This window comes from Schistocerca gregaria, chromosome 8 (assembly GCF_023897955.1).
Source record: "Schistocerca gregaria isolate iqSchGreg1 chromosome 8, iqSchGreg1.2, whole genome shotgun sequence".
NCBI classification, from domain to species: domain Eukaryota; kingdom Metazoa; phylum Arthropoda; class Insecta; order Orthoptera; family Acrididae; genus Schistocerca; species Schistocerca gregaria.
In genome coordinates this window covers 69,625,864-69,642,074 of record NC_064927.1, presented here as the reverse complement: position 1 = coordinate 69,642,074, position 16,211 = coordinate 69,625,864, and the positions used below count along the sequence as shown (strand labels likewise).

Genomic DNA, 16,211 nt, shown 5'->3' with positions numbered 1-16,211 from the left:
TTAAGTGTCTCATTTCCGAATCCAATTCTCTCAGCATCATCCGACTTAAGTCGACTACATTCCATTATCCTCGTTTGCTTTTGTTCATCTTATATCCTCCCTTCAAGACACTGTCCATTCTGCTCAACTGCTCTTCCAAGTCCTTTGCTGTCTCTGACAGAATTACAATGTCATCGGCGAACCTCGAAGTTTTTATTTCTTCTCCATGGATTTTAATACCTACTCCAAATTTTACTTTTGTTTCCTTCACTGATTACTCAATATACAGATTGAAGAACATCGGGGAGAGACTACAACCCTGTCTCACTCCCTTCCCAACCACTGCTTCCCTTTCATGCCCCTCGACTCTTATAACTGCCATCTGGTTTCTGTACAAATTGTAAATAGTCTTTCACTCCTTGTATTTTAAAGCTGCCATCTTTAGAATTTGAAAGTGAGTATTCCAGTCAACATTGTCAAAAGCTTTCTCTAAGTCTACAAATGCTAGAAACGTAGGTTTGCCTTTCCTTAATCTTCGTAAGGTCAGTATTGCCTCACGTGTTCCAATATTGCTACGGAATCCAAACTGATCTTCCCCGACGTCGGCTTCTTCCAGTTTTTCCATTCGTCTGTAAAGAATTCGCGTTAGTATTTTGCAGCTGTGACTTATTAAAGTGATAGTTCGGTAATTTTCACATCTGTCAACACCTACTTTCTTTGGGATTGGAATTATTGTATTCTTCTTGTAGTCTGACGATATTTCGCTGTCTCATACATCTTGCTCACCAGATGGTAGAGTTTCGTCAGGACTGGCTCTCCCAAGGCTGTCAGTAGTTCTAATGGAATGTTGTCTACTTGCAGGGCCTTGTTTCGACTCAGTTCTACCAGTGCTCTGTCAAACTCTTCACATAGTATCGTATCTCCCATTTCATCTTCAAGTCACTTAATACCTGTAAATTCTGGGGAGGGGAGGCGATGAGCCACGTTCAACGACATCCCAGATGTGTTTGATCGGCTTCCGATATGGCGATTAGGGGGCCATCACATAAATTGGAATTCGCCACTGTGTTCCTCGAACCACACCATCATACTCCTAACCTTGTGACATGGCGCATTATCTTGTTGAAAAATGCCACTGCTATCGGGAAACATGATCGTCATAAAGATGTATACGTAGTCTGCAACGAATGTACGATACTCCTCGGCCGGCATAGTGCCTTGCACGAAATCCATTGATCCCATAGAAGCCCGCGTGAATGCTCCCGAGAGCATAATGGGGCCTCCGCCAGCTTTTCTCCGTCCCACATTACAGGTGTCAAGGACCTGTAACGCTGGAAGATGACGGATTCGCGCCCTCTCATCGGCACGATGAAGAAGGGATCTGGATTCATCAGACCATGCAACACTCTGCCACTGCGCCAACGCCTAGCGCCGATGGTCACTTAGTCGTAGTTGCCGATGTCGTGGTGTTAACACTGGCACATGCATAAGGCATCGGCTGCGGAGGCCAACCATTAGGAGTGTTCAGTGCACTGTGTGTTCAGACACACTTGTACTCTGCCCAGCATTACAGTCTGATGTTAGATCCGTCACAGTGCACCGCCTGTCCTGTTTTACCAGTCTGCCAAGCCTACACCTCCGACATCTGTAATCAGGTATCGCATGCAACATCACGACGTCTGGATATAGTTTCGCCTTCGTTTCGCCACGTGTTGAAGACACTCGCCATAGCACTTCTCGTACTGTTTCCTAAATGCAACGGCCGAGCCTCTGGGCCATCACAATCTGGTTCAAAAATGGCTGTGACCACTATGGGACTTAACTTCTGAGGTCATCCGTCCCCTAGAACTTAGAACTACTTAAACCTAACTAACCTAAGGACATTACACACACCCATGCCCGAGGCAGGATTCGAACCTGTGACCGTAGTGGTCGCATCACAATCTGGCCTCGGTCAAATTCAGATTGCGCAGGTTCCCCGTTGTACACATGGAGTGGTCATTCCTCGTTCGGTCACGCTACTATCGGCTGGACGGGTTTATATCTATAGTAAGTCGGTGGCCATAATGTTCTGGCTGATCAATGTGTATTCGATGAATTTTACATTTAAATGTATAGGTATTCGGACTGAATGGAAAGGAACAGAGAAAAGAATGACCGAAACGAGACTCAATTCGGCAGTCCAGCTATTACCAGTCTCGAGCTCATGATTTCAGTGTTCATTTCTGTGTGACCAGTGCTGGTTGTGGTACTGAACTCGACTGTACCCATACAGCGTGTCGCTACTTTGCAGGCTGGAGTTGAACAGGTATTGGTTGTGAAGTAGCTTGGACTGTCATTCCACACTGTCCAAAGATTCAACAGCAAATGGTGTGCTGGTGTGCACCGAGTGCATTGGTAGATAGCATTGGAGGTTCTCACTGTGAGAACAGAAATTGTAGTTGATAATGGGTTGTGCAGCACAGTACAGTGTTGTGGTAGAGACTGGCTATCGGATATTGGTCTGTGGAAAGAGAAAAGGTCAATTGACGCTGTGATGTTGTAGACACATTCTATCAAGAAACCTCTGAAGTATGCAGTTCATTAGTTGTGGCCTAACATCAGCTATACTAGTCAAAGAGGTTCTGGGAGGTCTCTGTTGACATGCACCATTCTGACATAGATATCTACTGCTCACTTTGTTGCCACACAGCATTTGATGTAATTTCTCTTCTCCTTGTCTCCTAGAACTTCTCCATTGTGGTTCTGAACCCAACAATAGCCACTGACATAAGAACCCTGCCAAAAATTGTTGGGTGGCTACAGTGGCTGCAGCCCGTCTGACCTCGACCACTGCTCCCATCAACTGGCAACGCTTCCCCAGTTGTGCCCCCATGCTGACAGGCCACAGCGTGTCCCATTTTTATTCTGGTTCCCCCTGGCTGCACCCCTGTTGAGTCAGGCTGGCTCTGAACAACAAGTTACCGTTGTGACCCTGTTGCTCAACTCTGTAGTTCTGCATAGTACTGCAAGGACCAATGCCACTAGAAAATTACTGCAATCCAAAACAAATTATCATGGATATCTCAATGTGATTATACAAATCAAGTGATGTTATTTTTTCAATGAAAATGTACAGTGATAATAAACACATATTAGAAACATTCGGATCTCCGGGCGGGGACTACTCAGGGGTGCGTCGTTATCAAAAGAAAGAAAACTGGCGTTCTACAGATCAGAGCGTAGAATGTCAGATCCCTTAATCGGGCAGGTAGGTTAGAAAATTTAAAAAGGGAAATGGATAGGTTAAAGTTGGATATAGTGGGATTTAGTGAAGTTTGGTGGCAGGAGGAACATGACTTTTGGTCAAGTGAATACAGGGTTATAAATACAAAATCAAATAGGGGTAATGCAGGAGTAGGTTTAATAATGAATAAAACAATAGAAATGTGAATAAGCTACTACAAACAGCACAGCGAACGCATTGTTGTGGCCAAGATAGACACGAAGCCCACGCCTACGACAGTAGTACAAGTCTATATGCCAACTAGCTCTGCAGATGACGAAGAAATTGAAGAAATATATGATGAGATAAAAGAAATTATTCAGATAGTGAAGGGAGACGACAATTTAATAGTCATGGGTGACTGGAATTCGACAGTAGTAAAAGGAAGAGAAGGAAAAGTAGTAGGTGAATATGGACTGGGGGTAAGACATGAAAGAGGAAGCCGTCTGGTGGAATTTTGCACAGAGCACAACCTAATCATAGGTAACACTTGGTTTAAGAATCATAAAAGAAGGTTGCATACATGGAAGAAGCCTGGAGATACTGATAGATTTCAAATAGATTATATAATGGTAAGACAGAGATTTCGGAACCAGGTTTTAAATTGTAAGGCATTTCGAGGGGCAGATGTGGACTCTGACCATAATCTATTGGTTATGACCTGTAGATTAAAACTGAAGAAACTGCAAAAAGGTGGAAATTTAAGGAGATGGGACCTGGATAAACTGAAAGAACCAGAGGTTGTACAGAGTTTCAGGGAGAGCATAATGGAACAATTGACAGGAATGGGGGAAAGAAATACAGTAGAGGAAGAATGGGTAGCTCTAAGGGATGAAGTAGTGAAGGCAGCAGAGGATCAAGTAGGTAAAAAGACGAGGGCTAGTAGAAATCCTTGGGTAACAGAAGAAATATTGAATTTAATTGATGAAAAGAGAAAATATAAAAACACAGTAAATGAAGCAGGCAAAAGGGAATACAAACATCTCAAAAATGAGATCGGTAGGAAGTGCAAAATGGCTAAGCAGGGATGGCTAGAGGACAAATGTAAGGATGTAGAGGCTTATCTCACTAGGGGTAAGATAGATACTGCCTACAGGAAAATTAAAGACACCTTTGGAGAAAAGAGAACCACTTGTGTGAATATTAAGAGCTCAGATGGAAACCCAGTTCTAAGCAAAGAAGGGAAAGCACAAAGGTGGAAGGAGTATATAGAGGGTCTACACAAGGGTGATGTACTTAAGGGCATTGTTATAGAAATGGAAGAGGATGTAGACAAAGATGAAATGGGAGATATGATACTGCGTGTAGAGTTTGATAGAGCACTGAAAGACCTAAGTTGAAACAAGGCCCCGGGAGTAGACAACATTCCATTAGAACTATTGACAGCCTTGGGAGAGCCAGTCCTGACAAAACTCTACCATCTAGTGAGCAAAATGTATGAGACAGGTTCAATACCCTCAAACTTCAAGAAGAATATAATAATTCCAATCTCAAAGATAGCAGGCGTTGACAGATGTGAAAATTACCGAACTATCAGTTTAATAAGTCACAGCTGCAAAATACTAACGCGAATTCTTTACAGATGAATGGAAAAACTGGTAGAAGCCGACGTCAGGGAAGATCAGTTTGGATTCCATAGAAATATGGGAACACGTGAGGCAATACTGACTCTACAACGTATTTTAGAAGCTAGATTAAGAAAAGGCAAACCTACATTTCTAGTATTTGTAGACTTAGAGAAAGCTTTTGACAACGTTGACTGGAATACTCTCTTTCAAATTCTGATGATGGCAGGTGTAAAATATAGGGAGCGAAAGGCTATTTACAATTTGTACAGAAACCAGATGGCAGTTATATGAGTTGAGGGACATAAAAGGGAAGCAGTGAGACAGGGTTGTAGCCTCTCCCCGACGTTATTCAATCTGTATATTGAGCAAGCATAAAGGAAACAAAAGAAAAATTTGGAGTAGGTATTAAAATCCATGGAGAAGAAATAAAAACTTTGATGTTCGCCGATGACATTGTAATTCTGTCAGAGACAGCAAAGGACTTGGAAGAGCAGTTGAACAGAATGAACAGTGTCTTGAAAGGAGGATATAAGATGAACATCAACAAAAGCAAAACGAGGATAATGGAATGTAGTTGAATTAAGTCGGGTGATGCTGAGGGAATTAGATTCGGAAATGAGACACTTAAAGTAGTAAAGGAGTTTTGCTATTTGGGGAGCAAAATAAATGATATTGGTCAAAGTAGAGAGGATATAAAATGTAGACTGGCAATGGCAAGGAAAGCGTTTCTGAAGAAGAGAAATTTTTTAACATCGAGTATAGATTTAAGTGTCAGGAAGTCATTTCTGAATGTATTTGTATGGAGTATAGCCATGTATGGAAGTGAAACATGGATGATAAATAATTTGGACAAGAAGGGAATAGAAGCTTTCGAAATGTGGTGCTACAGAAGAATGCTGAAGATTAGATGGGTAAATCACATAACAAATGAGGTGGTACTGAATAGGATTGGGGAGAAGAGGAGTTTGTGGAACAACTTGACTAGAAGAAGGGATCGTTTGGTAGGACATGTTCTGAGGCATCAAGAAATCACCAATTTAGTACTGGAGGGCAGCGTGGAGGGTAAAAATAGTAGAGGGAGACCAAGAGATGAATACAATAACCAGATTCAGAAGGCTGTAGGCTGCAGTATGTACTGGGAGATGAAGAAGCTTGCACAGGATAGAGTAGCATGGAGAGCTGCATCAAACCAGTCTTAGGACTGAAGACCACAACAATAACAACATTTGAAACAACAAGAGTTATATAAATTTTACAATGTGGAACCATGGTAGGCTTGCCATAAAAGTTTTAACAAATTGCTTAACAGTACTGCTGATGGCTGAACAATCCATTTTCATATCATATGATGCTATAATGAGGACTTATGGGTTCATATAAAGTTAATGAATGGTTAGTATATTTCCTAAATTAATGTTTCATACATAACAGGCCTTGTTAATGAGCATGTATAGTAAACCTACTTAATCCTGTGACTCAAGCAGGTAAGGAAATATATATAATGATTAATTAGCCTAACAAGATCTTTGCTTCAAACAATTGTTCCTCTGTTGAGCACAACCATCTCCACCCAGTTTCTGTTTTTAATACATTCAAACCCAACCATTTCTTCCATTACCAGTATCTGGAGTTCTTCTCTCCTGTGGACCGAGACCTCCCACACAACACTACATCCTACCACAAACTCTTTGTACAACTATGTTTTCTCAGTAATTTATTAAGAACATTTTGCCCTTCTGGTCCTTAAAATCAGTTTGCTGCAGAATTATAGAACACATCCTGAGTTCGAATATTATAAATTTTGTAGAGAGCAAAAAGCCCAAGTCCATAATCAGCACAGCTTTACAAAACATCACTCATGAAAACTCAGCTTGCTCTTTTCTCACATGCAAACTGCAAACTATAGATGAAGGGCAGCAGAATGATTTCAAATTTCTAGATTTCCGAAAAGGCTATGATGCAGTAGCCCACTGCAGATTTTTAACAAAGGTACGTGTAAATGTAACAGGCTCCCAGATATGTGACTGGCTCAAAGACTTCTTAAGTAAGTGTTCATTTGAGACAGGGTAATACCAGAAGTGCCCCACAGAAGTGTGATAAGATGGTTCAAATGGCTCTGAGCACTATGGGACTTAACTTCTCAGGTCATCAGTCCCCTAGAACTTAGAACTACTTAAACCTAATGAACCTAAGGACATCACACACATACATGCTCGAGGCAGGATTCGAACCTGCAACTGTAACGGTCAATGTGATAAGACCGTTACTATTTTCTACATACATAAATGATCTGGCAGACAGGGTTGCAGCAATCTACTGTTGTTTGCTGATGATGCTGTAGTATACAGGAAAGTATTGAAGATAGATGACTGTAGGTTGATATAAAATGACCTAGGCAAAATTTCTAGTTGATGTGGTGAATGGCAGCTGGCTCTTAATGAAGAAAAATGTAAATTAATGTGGATGAGTATGAAAAAGAAACCGGTAACATTCAGATATAGCATTAGTAATATTCTGCTTGACACAGTCACATCACTTAAATATCTGAGCATAATGTTGTGAAACGACATGAAATAAAATGAGTGTGTAAGGATTTTAGTAGGGAAGACAAATGATCAACTTCGGTTTATTGGGAGAATTTTAGGAAAGTGGGGTTCATCTGTAAAAAAGACCACATATAAGACACTAGTGTGACCTATTCTTGAGTACTGCTTGAGTGTTTGGGATCCACAGAAGGTTCAATTGAAACAAGACATCGAAGCAATTCAGAGGTGTGTTGTTAGATTTGTTACAGGTGGGTTCCATCAGCATGTAAGTGTTACCTATATGCTTCAGGAGCTCAAGTAGAAATCCCTGGAAGGAAGACGACATTCATTTCAAAGAACACTACCAAGAAAGTTTACAGAACCAACAATTGAAGCTGATTGTAGAATGATGCTACTGCTGCCAACATACATTTTTTGTAGGGACCACAAAGATAAGATTCAAGAAATTAGGGCTCATGTGCAGGTGTATAGACAGTCGTTTTTCCCTCATTCTATCTGTGAGTGCAACAGGAAAGGAAACAACCAGTTGTGGTACAGGGTACCCTCCACCACACACCGTACAGTTGCTTGCAGAGTATGTACGTAGATACAGATGTTGGTGTAACTAATATTCTCCTGTTCTTGCCCACTCATTCCTTTCCCTTTCTTCCTGCCTTGAACATTCTATATAGTTCCTGATTAATTATCTTGCAATATTGTACCTCCATCCTTGGTGGTTATCAACTTGTATTTTTTTGGATGGTGTCTTATTCTTGAGATGAGTCAGTTGTGGTAACAGTTGAGCTGCATGGTATCTTGTTGAGATGTCATGGAATTCTTTTAACAGTACACCCCATATCTTGTACTAATTGTGACAGTAGATTCTGTACAAATTTCCTAATTCTCTCATTTATATTCTGCGGGATTTGAACTTGGATGGTACACTGAGATATACATCAGCTGTATCCTGTGCCTCCTCATAATTGTTTTTCACCACTCCCATTTAAGCTGAGGTCCATTACCTGAGATTATCCTAACTACACACCCTATTTGTACCAAGAAGTCGCTGTACAGAGTTTCCAGAATGAGATTTTCACTCTGCAGCGGAGTGTGCACTGATATGAAACTTCCTGGCCGATTAAAACTGTGTGCCCGACCGGGACTCGAACTCGGGACCTTTGCCTTTTGTGGGCAAGCGCTCTACCAACTGAGCTACCGAAGCACGACTCACACCTGGTACTCACAGCTTTACTTCTGCCAGTATCTCGTCTCCTACCTTCCACAGTGAGTCAGTCACCTCTTCCAGCAAAAAAGGATTCTCTTCCTAACTAAATAAAATAGTCTGATATTGGCTTCTCCTCTATTTCACCATTTCTCCTTTAGCCCTATGAGTGCCATATTCTGCATTGAAATGGTGATGAAGTTCTCAGAGGACATTTTCTCAGATGGACTAAAACGAGTATCTCCAATGTCTTCTCTGACTCTTCCATCTGGCCCACTAATGAGCATGAGAATGCATCATCTCTATGTAACCATCCAAAAACCAACTGATAAATGGAAATGGAAATGCCATGTGGCTATGGCCTCCCATAAGGTAGACCATTTGCCTGGTGCAAGTCTTTCGAGTTGACACTACGTCGGCGACTGGGGTGTTGATGGCAATGAAATGATGATGATTAGGACAATACAACACCCAGGCCCTGAGTGGAGAAAATTTCTGACCCAGTCGGGAATCGAACCCAGGGCATTAGGTATGACATTCCATTGTGCTGACCATTCAGCTACCATGGGCGGAGATCTGATAAATCAGGATGACAGTATTGGTGCCATTACCAATGTATATTTCAGTGTCTGAAATTCTCTATCTTCATTTGCATACCACAGCCCCGGAGTCTTTTTTTGCCATTAACGCACAGAGTCTCAGAGCTAACATGTCCGTTTTGATGAGCTTTTTATAAAAACTGATGACTCTAAGAAGTTTTCTTAAATAATTTCTGATGGAGGATGTTGAGAACTGTGTGATTTCCTCTGCTAACTTTTCTGAATTTGGTGAAATTATTTTCATGTTCCAAAATAAGATTTATCTAAATTTATGGTTATTCTGTGGTTCCTCAGAGCACTGAGCAATACCTTTAGGGTTCTGTTTGATCCTTCCAAGTTTCTTTGCAATTAACAGGTCATCCATATGACAGGTAATGTCCTCCTTCACTCATTTATCCAGGATACCATTAAGCCCATGAATAAACATAACCAAAGATTTGTTTTGGCTGAAGGAGAGTCATCAGAATTGATAGTGAAGCTGTGTCTTTGTGGCAAAATGGATGTACTCCTATCTGCTAGAAGCTTAATTTGAGATCAATCAACAAGAGGCTTTCACCCTATAAAATCTCTGAAATAGTCCTTCTAGTTTCTCCGGCTTGTCCATCTATGGCAGCATGATTGTGTTGGTCAGTCTGGAATCTAACACAGGACATATAGATCTGTGCTCCTTCTCAATGACTCTTCTAGTTTCTCTGGCTTGTCCATCTATGGCAGCATGATTGTGTTGGTCTGTCTGGAATCTAACACAGAACATATAGATCTGTGCTCCTTCCCAATGACTCTCAGTGGATTTTCGTATACAGAAACTGCATGTTGAATCACATCTTCATGTAACATGCATCATATTCCTTGCCCTATTTTCCCTCTGTATGCAAGTTGTATTGTGCAAGTCAGTACAAATAACTTGCTGTGTTACCTCACATTGAATTTATATTGAAAACTGTTTACTGCTCCTGTCTTTTGTAGCAATGATTGTCGATTAATATTTCCCTCATTTCCCCTCTATTGTCTGCACTGATGATAGTAACACCTACAGCTAACTGCCTGAGTAATTGTGTGTAAAGATGACTGCCTGCATATGGGCATGCTGTTTCCAATGAGAAAAATATACTTTGAACCTTGCTTGTTTTTGATATCAATTAACTGAAGTGTGGATAATTTTTGAGTTATTGTAGTGTGTATTAGTTTACAAGTAGTCACTAGAAAGTTTTTTATTGTCATTTTGTTAATTTCAAGTGGCAGATTCTCCAAAAAGACCCTGAGGTTAATAGTTTGTTGGTGTACTTTGAGCATACCTTGTATCTGCTGTTTACATTATCCACTAGAATATTTTAGTTACTCCTAATAAAACTGTGAAAGAAAATTCCACAAGGATTTACAAATAGTAAGTTATCATTCAATATTAAACTAATAATAATTGGATGTATCTAAATAGTTAACACACAAACTTCATGCTAATTGGATTACATAATAAGTTATTTTAAGTGTTAATAATACTAGATACAGATTCTTTATTGGTCCTTCAGCATTATTACATGCAATAGACTTCATCAGTTCACTTAACCTATTAATTTTACAAAATAAATTTTTACATATTTCAGTTGATATTGGGCATTTCTAAAAATTCTTCTAATGGATAGAATGGATTAGCTAACAAGAAGTTGTGAACATTGTCTTTAAATAATTTGTCAGGCTTGATTGACCCATTTTAGACAATTTGTTATATATTTTAATTGCCATATACTTATGACTATTGTTAGTTTTAGCTAATCTATTTTGTAGCAACAGCAGAGAAGTACACGTTCTTGTATAGTAGTCATGCCTTTCATTTGTTACACTTAAATTAGGTAGTTCAGCAAGTATATAGTTAACACTGTCAAGAATATATAAATTAATAACTGTTAAAATCCTATATTTAATGAACAATGGTTTGCAATGTGTTCTATTATCTACCTTAGCCATTATTGATTGCTTTCTTCTGGATCACCATAATTTCATTTATTTTTATGCTGTTTCCCCAGAGTATTAACCCATACCTTAAAAGAGATTGAAAAAAGGCAAAGTATGCTGTCCTTACGTACTCAAATGTCACACAACACATCAGTCTCTTCAACAAATATATAACTCTTGACAACCTAACCACTATGTGATCAACATGAGAGTTCCAGGTTAGACTGATGTCAAATACAATACCTAAAAACTTTGCCTTTTGTTTTTCTATTTTCGTAGTCTTTGATAGACTGAACCACGTGGGTCTTTTCCTCATTTAATAGCAGACCATTGGCATTAAACCATGATGTTGCATTTTCTTTTGCCAATTTCATATCACTTACAAGGTTATCAGGTACATGGTTTATAGATAGAAAAGTTGTGTCATCTGCATACATATATGTCTTTACATCTATATTTCCTGGTAAGTCATTTACGTGTACAAGGAAAATAAGTGGTCCCAATTTAGATCCCTGTGGCACTCCGTGTTGAACCTCGAGTGTGTTTGACAGATGACTTCCTGAACTCACCACCTGTTTCCTTTTATTGAGGTATGATTTGATGAGTTTTAAACTTTTATCACATATTCCGTAGTACTCAAGTTTAGAGAGCAGAAGAGAGTGGTCAACACAGTCAAAAGCTTTGCTCGGATCACATAAGGTTACCTGTGTGTGTGCATGGTCCTCAAATGCTGCTAGAATGTCTCTGACTAAGATATCTATGGCATATAATGTTGACCTTCCTTATCTGTAACCAAACTGTGATGCACTTAACATACCATTTAGTTCAAGGTACTCATACATCTGCTTATATATTATGCCTTCAAAGACTTTTCCTACAACTGGAATTAGTGAAATTGGTCTGTAGTTTGCAGGATCTGATTTGACACCCTTCTTAAAGACTGGAGTTACCTTGGATAGTTTGAGAGGATCAGGAAAAAACCCCTCTATGAGACACAGGTTTATAGAATATGTTAATAGTGCTGCAATGTAATGTATGATTTCTTTCAATAGATTGTTTGACATATTAAAAATATCTGTACTGTAAGAATTTTTCATTTCTTTGACTATTTTAAGAACTTCATGTTGGCGTACCTCTTTGAAGTGTTTCAATGATGATCTGGCCCTATTAAGATTTAGGTTTGCTCTTTTAAGATAATCTATACATGTTAAATTGGGTTTACTGATCAGCTTTTTGATATCATCAGCACAGCTTACAAAATATTTATTGAATGTATCTGCTGGTATTGGGACTATCTTGTCAAAGTTTCTGACTTCACCTTTAACAGTATTAATTACTGACCAGGATGTTTGTAATTGGTTTTTACAATTTTTTATGAAATTTGTGTTGTATCTTTGTTTTGCCAATTGCAACTCTTTCTTATACAGTTTCTTAGTGATTTTTTCGAGATCCTTAATTTCATTAGAATTGTTTACTTTGGCAAGGTGCTTCAGCAGCAATACCTTATTTTTTTAGATTCTCCAGTTATTTGCTGTACCAAAATTTACCCTCTCTTGTTTTATGGTATTTCTTTTGAACAAGATGGGCTTTTAAAATACACTCCTGGAAATTGAAATAAGAACACCGTGAATTCATTGTCCCAGGAAGGGGAAACTTTAATGACACATTCCTGGGGTCAGATACATCACATGATCACACTGACAGAACCACAGGCACATAGACACAGGCAACAGAGCATGCACAATGTCGGCACTAGTACAGTGTATATCCACCTTTCGCAGCAATGCAGGCTGCTATTCTCCCATGGAAACGATCGTAGAGATGCTGGATGTAGTCCTGTGGAACGGCTTGCCATGCCATTTCCACCTGGCGCCTCAGTTGGACCAGCGTTCGTGCTGGACGTGCAGACCGCGTGAGACGACGCTTCATCCAGTCCCAAACATGCTCAATGGGGGACAGATCCGGAGATCTTGCTGGCCAGGGTAGTTGACTTACACCTTCTAGAGCATGTTGGGTGGCACGGGATACATGCGGACGTGCATTGTCCTGTTGGAACAGCAAGTTCCCTTGCCGGTCTAGGAATGGTAGAACGATGGGTTCGATGACGGTTTGGATGTACCGTGCACTATTCAGTGTCCCCTCGACGATCACCAGAGGTGTATGGCCAGGGTAGGAGATCACTCCCCACACCATGATGCCGAGTGTTGGCCCTGTGTGCCTCGGTCGTATGCAGTCCTGATTGTGGCGCTCACCTGCACGGCGCCAAACACGCATACAACCATCATTGGCACCAAGGCAGAAGCGACTCTCATCGCTGAAGACGACACGTCTCCATTTGTCCCTCCATTCACGCCTGTCGCGACACCACTGGAGGTGGGCTGCACGATGTTGGGGCGTGAGCGGAAGACGGCCTAACGGTGTGCGGGACCGTAGCCCAGCTTCATGGAGACGGTTGCGAATGGTCCTCGCCAATACCCCAGGAGCAACAGTGTCCCTAATTTGCTGGGAAGTGGCGGTGCGGTTCCCTACTGCACTGCGTAGGATCCTACGGTCTTGGCGTGCATCCGTGCGTTGCTGCGGTCCGGTCCCAGGTCAACGGGCACGTGCACCTTCCGCCGACCACTGGCGGCAACATCGATGTACTGTGGAGACCTCACGCCCCACGTGTTGAGCAATTCGGCGGTACGTCCACCCGGCCTCCCGCATGCCCACTATACACCCTCGCTCAAAGTCCATCAACTGCACATACGGTTCACGTCCACGCTGTCATGGCATCCTACCAGTGTTAAAGACTGCGATGGAGCTCCGTATGCCACGGCAAACTGGCTGACACTGATGGCGGCGGTGCACAAATGCTGTGCAGCTAGCGCCATTCGACGGCCAACACCGCGGTTCCTGGTGTGTCCGCTGTGCCGTGCGTGTGATCATTGCTTGTACAGCCCTCTCGCAGTGTCCGGAGCAAGTATGGTGCGTCTGACACACCGGTGTCAATGTGTTCTTTTTTCCATTTCCAGGAGTGTAACTGTTAAGTAATTGTGGAATGTTTCATAAACTGTTTGGGGACTGGAATCACAGTTTTGAAATAATTTGTCCCAGTTTGTTATGCTCAGCTGGTGTGTTAGTTCTATGAGATTGTGTTTTGTTAATATTAAGGTATTAGATTTTGTTAACTTTTGTGCAGCCTTGCTCTCAAGCCCCTTTTATAAAATGTTTTAACTCTACTGTTAACATGGAGTGGTCTGAGAAAACAAATTCCTTTACCTTGGTGGAGTACATATCACGAGCAAGGTTGACATCCCTGATTATTTAAAGCTATAATCCTGGATTTCTACTGTCATAATGTGATTGTTACACCATGCATACTAAACTTTCAACCTATTTCTCAGTATCTCTTACTAAATGTAATAGTGTGCCACATTTTCCAAAGTACTGTTCCATAAGTTGCAATCAGCTGCCCAACAAATCTGTGCAAAATTTAAAAGGCAAATTATCCTCACATGTTAATGAATGTACCTTAGTAGCTGTATTCAGCCTGTCAGAATGATATGCCTCTCACTATACTGCCATCTTTCACACAGAGTATTACACACGTCATGAAGGACTCTTCATTCTTCATGAAAATGGGGCTGAATCTCGTGATTGGAAAGACCAACTCACAGCCTCTGGTGCGGATGACGGCACGTGAGTTCATGTTTGGCTACGAGAGCACACTGACTACGCTTGGCAATACATTGATGCCTTCTTGGATCTACTTTGAAAAAGTTGGCCTTGTCGACCGGGTAAGTTACATACACACACACACACACACACACACACACAGAGAGAGAGAGAGAGAGAGAGAGAGAGAGAGAGAGAGAGTTAGTTTAGTGAGAGTTTACTTGAGGCCTTTCTGAAATGCTTAACACCAAAAGCAGAGAGAGAGAGAGAGAGAGAGAGAGAGAGAGAGAGAGAGAGTTTAGTGAGAATTTACTTGAGGCCTGTCTGAAATGCTTAACACCAAAAGCAGATTGCCGATAGATATGTTTTCAGGTTCGTGTTTGGGTTCAAAGGTGCATATGCTAAAGATTTCTGTTTCCCCTCAGAATAGTTCACACATCATTGAAGCAAAAGTGTTCAACAGAACACCTTTTTCTAATTTATTTTCAAATTTTCTTGTGTTTAATTTTTGGTGTGTTTGGCATTGTTTTATAATATCTGAGATTTAGGCTGATAACGTCAGGCTATAGACAGGGAAGAAAGATGAGTACCTGAAAATATGTAATACAGCAAGAATAACAATTGCTAAAATAATAATAAATGTGTTGGGAAAAATCAGAATGAAAATCTGAAAGAAGTGGAACAGTCACTGGTGATGAAGATTATGACAAGTGACCATAAAGAGAGAAACCCTTTGTGAAAGGCATGATAGCAACCTGAAAGTAAGAAAGCAGAGTCAGAGTTTCTCAAAAATTGCTGAACATAGAAACTTTCGCAGAAATTTTAACTCTGAATTACCACAGGGAGAACAGATGAGGTCAAAAAGCCACCAGAATGAAATCAACTATCAGTAAGACTATAGGTAATGATATCATCTGCACTGAAAAACTTACAAGAGGTGGTCTGTTGACATGGGGGTAATATATACAAAACAACAGACTTCTGCTTGGAATGGCTAGGAAGAAGCACTCATTCCGGTAGTGTACTATAATATATAGGTGACAAATATATTGCACAACCGCAGAAGTATTTCCTTACTGCATGTCAGGTATCTCATATTCTTAAGATTGTTGTTGAATTTGGTGGAAAAGCAGCCCAAGTCATGTATTGGAAATTGTCAGGGTGGTTTGTGAAAGTATAGAACTGTTCTATACAATTTATGTAATGTCACCTCACTAACATGCTAATGCAACTAAAATTGTGACAGAAACATAAAACAGTGGTTTATTAAATGAGGAACTGAGAACATGTCAGGTCAACAGCTTATGAGAAAAACACATTCTCAGTATAAAAATAAGCATGTAATTTCTTCACTTAAGCAGTTGCAAAGCCACACTAATTTTCATTTCACCAGTTATTGTTGATACGTAAAAATTATATTCTGTTCAAAAAGTCTGTAAATACTCG

At 40.6% G+C, this 16,211-nt stretch overlaps 1 protein-coding gene across 1 annotated transcript in view; it reads left to right on the top strand.

Annotated features, from left to right (window-relative positions):
• The window catches only part of LOC126284543 (scavenger receptor class B member 1-like), a 212,660-nt gene that overhangs the window by 155,702 nt on the left and 40,747 nt on the right, over window positions 1-16,211 (top strand). The window contains exon 5 of the mRNA XM_049983545.1: window positions 14,687-14,887. Within this exon, the coding sequence (XP_049839502.1) occupies window positions 14,687-14,887 (201 nt within the window). The remainder of the gene's footprint in view (window positions 1-14,686; window positions 14,888-16,211) is intronic.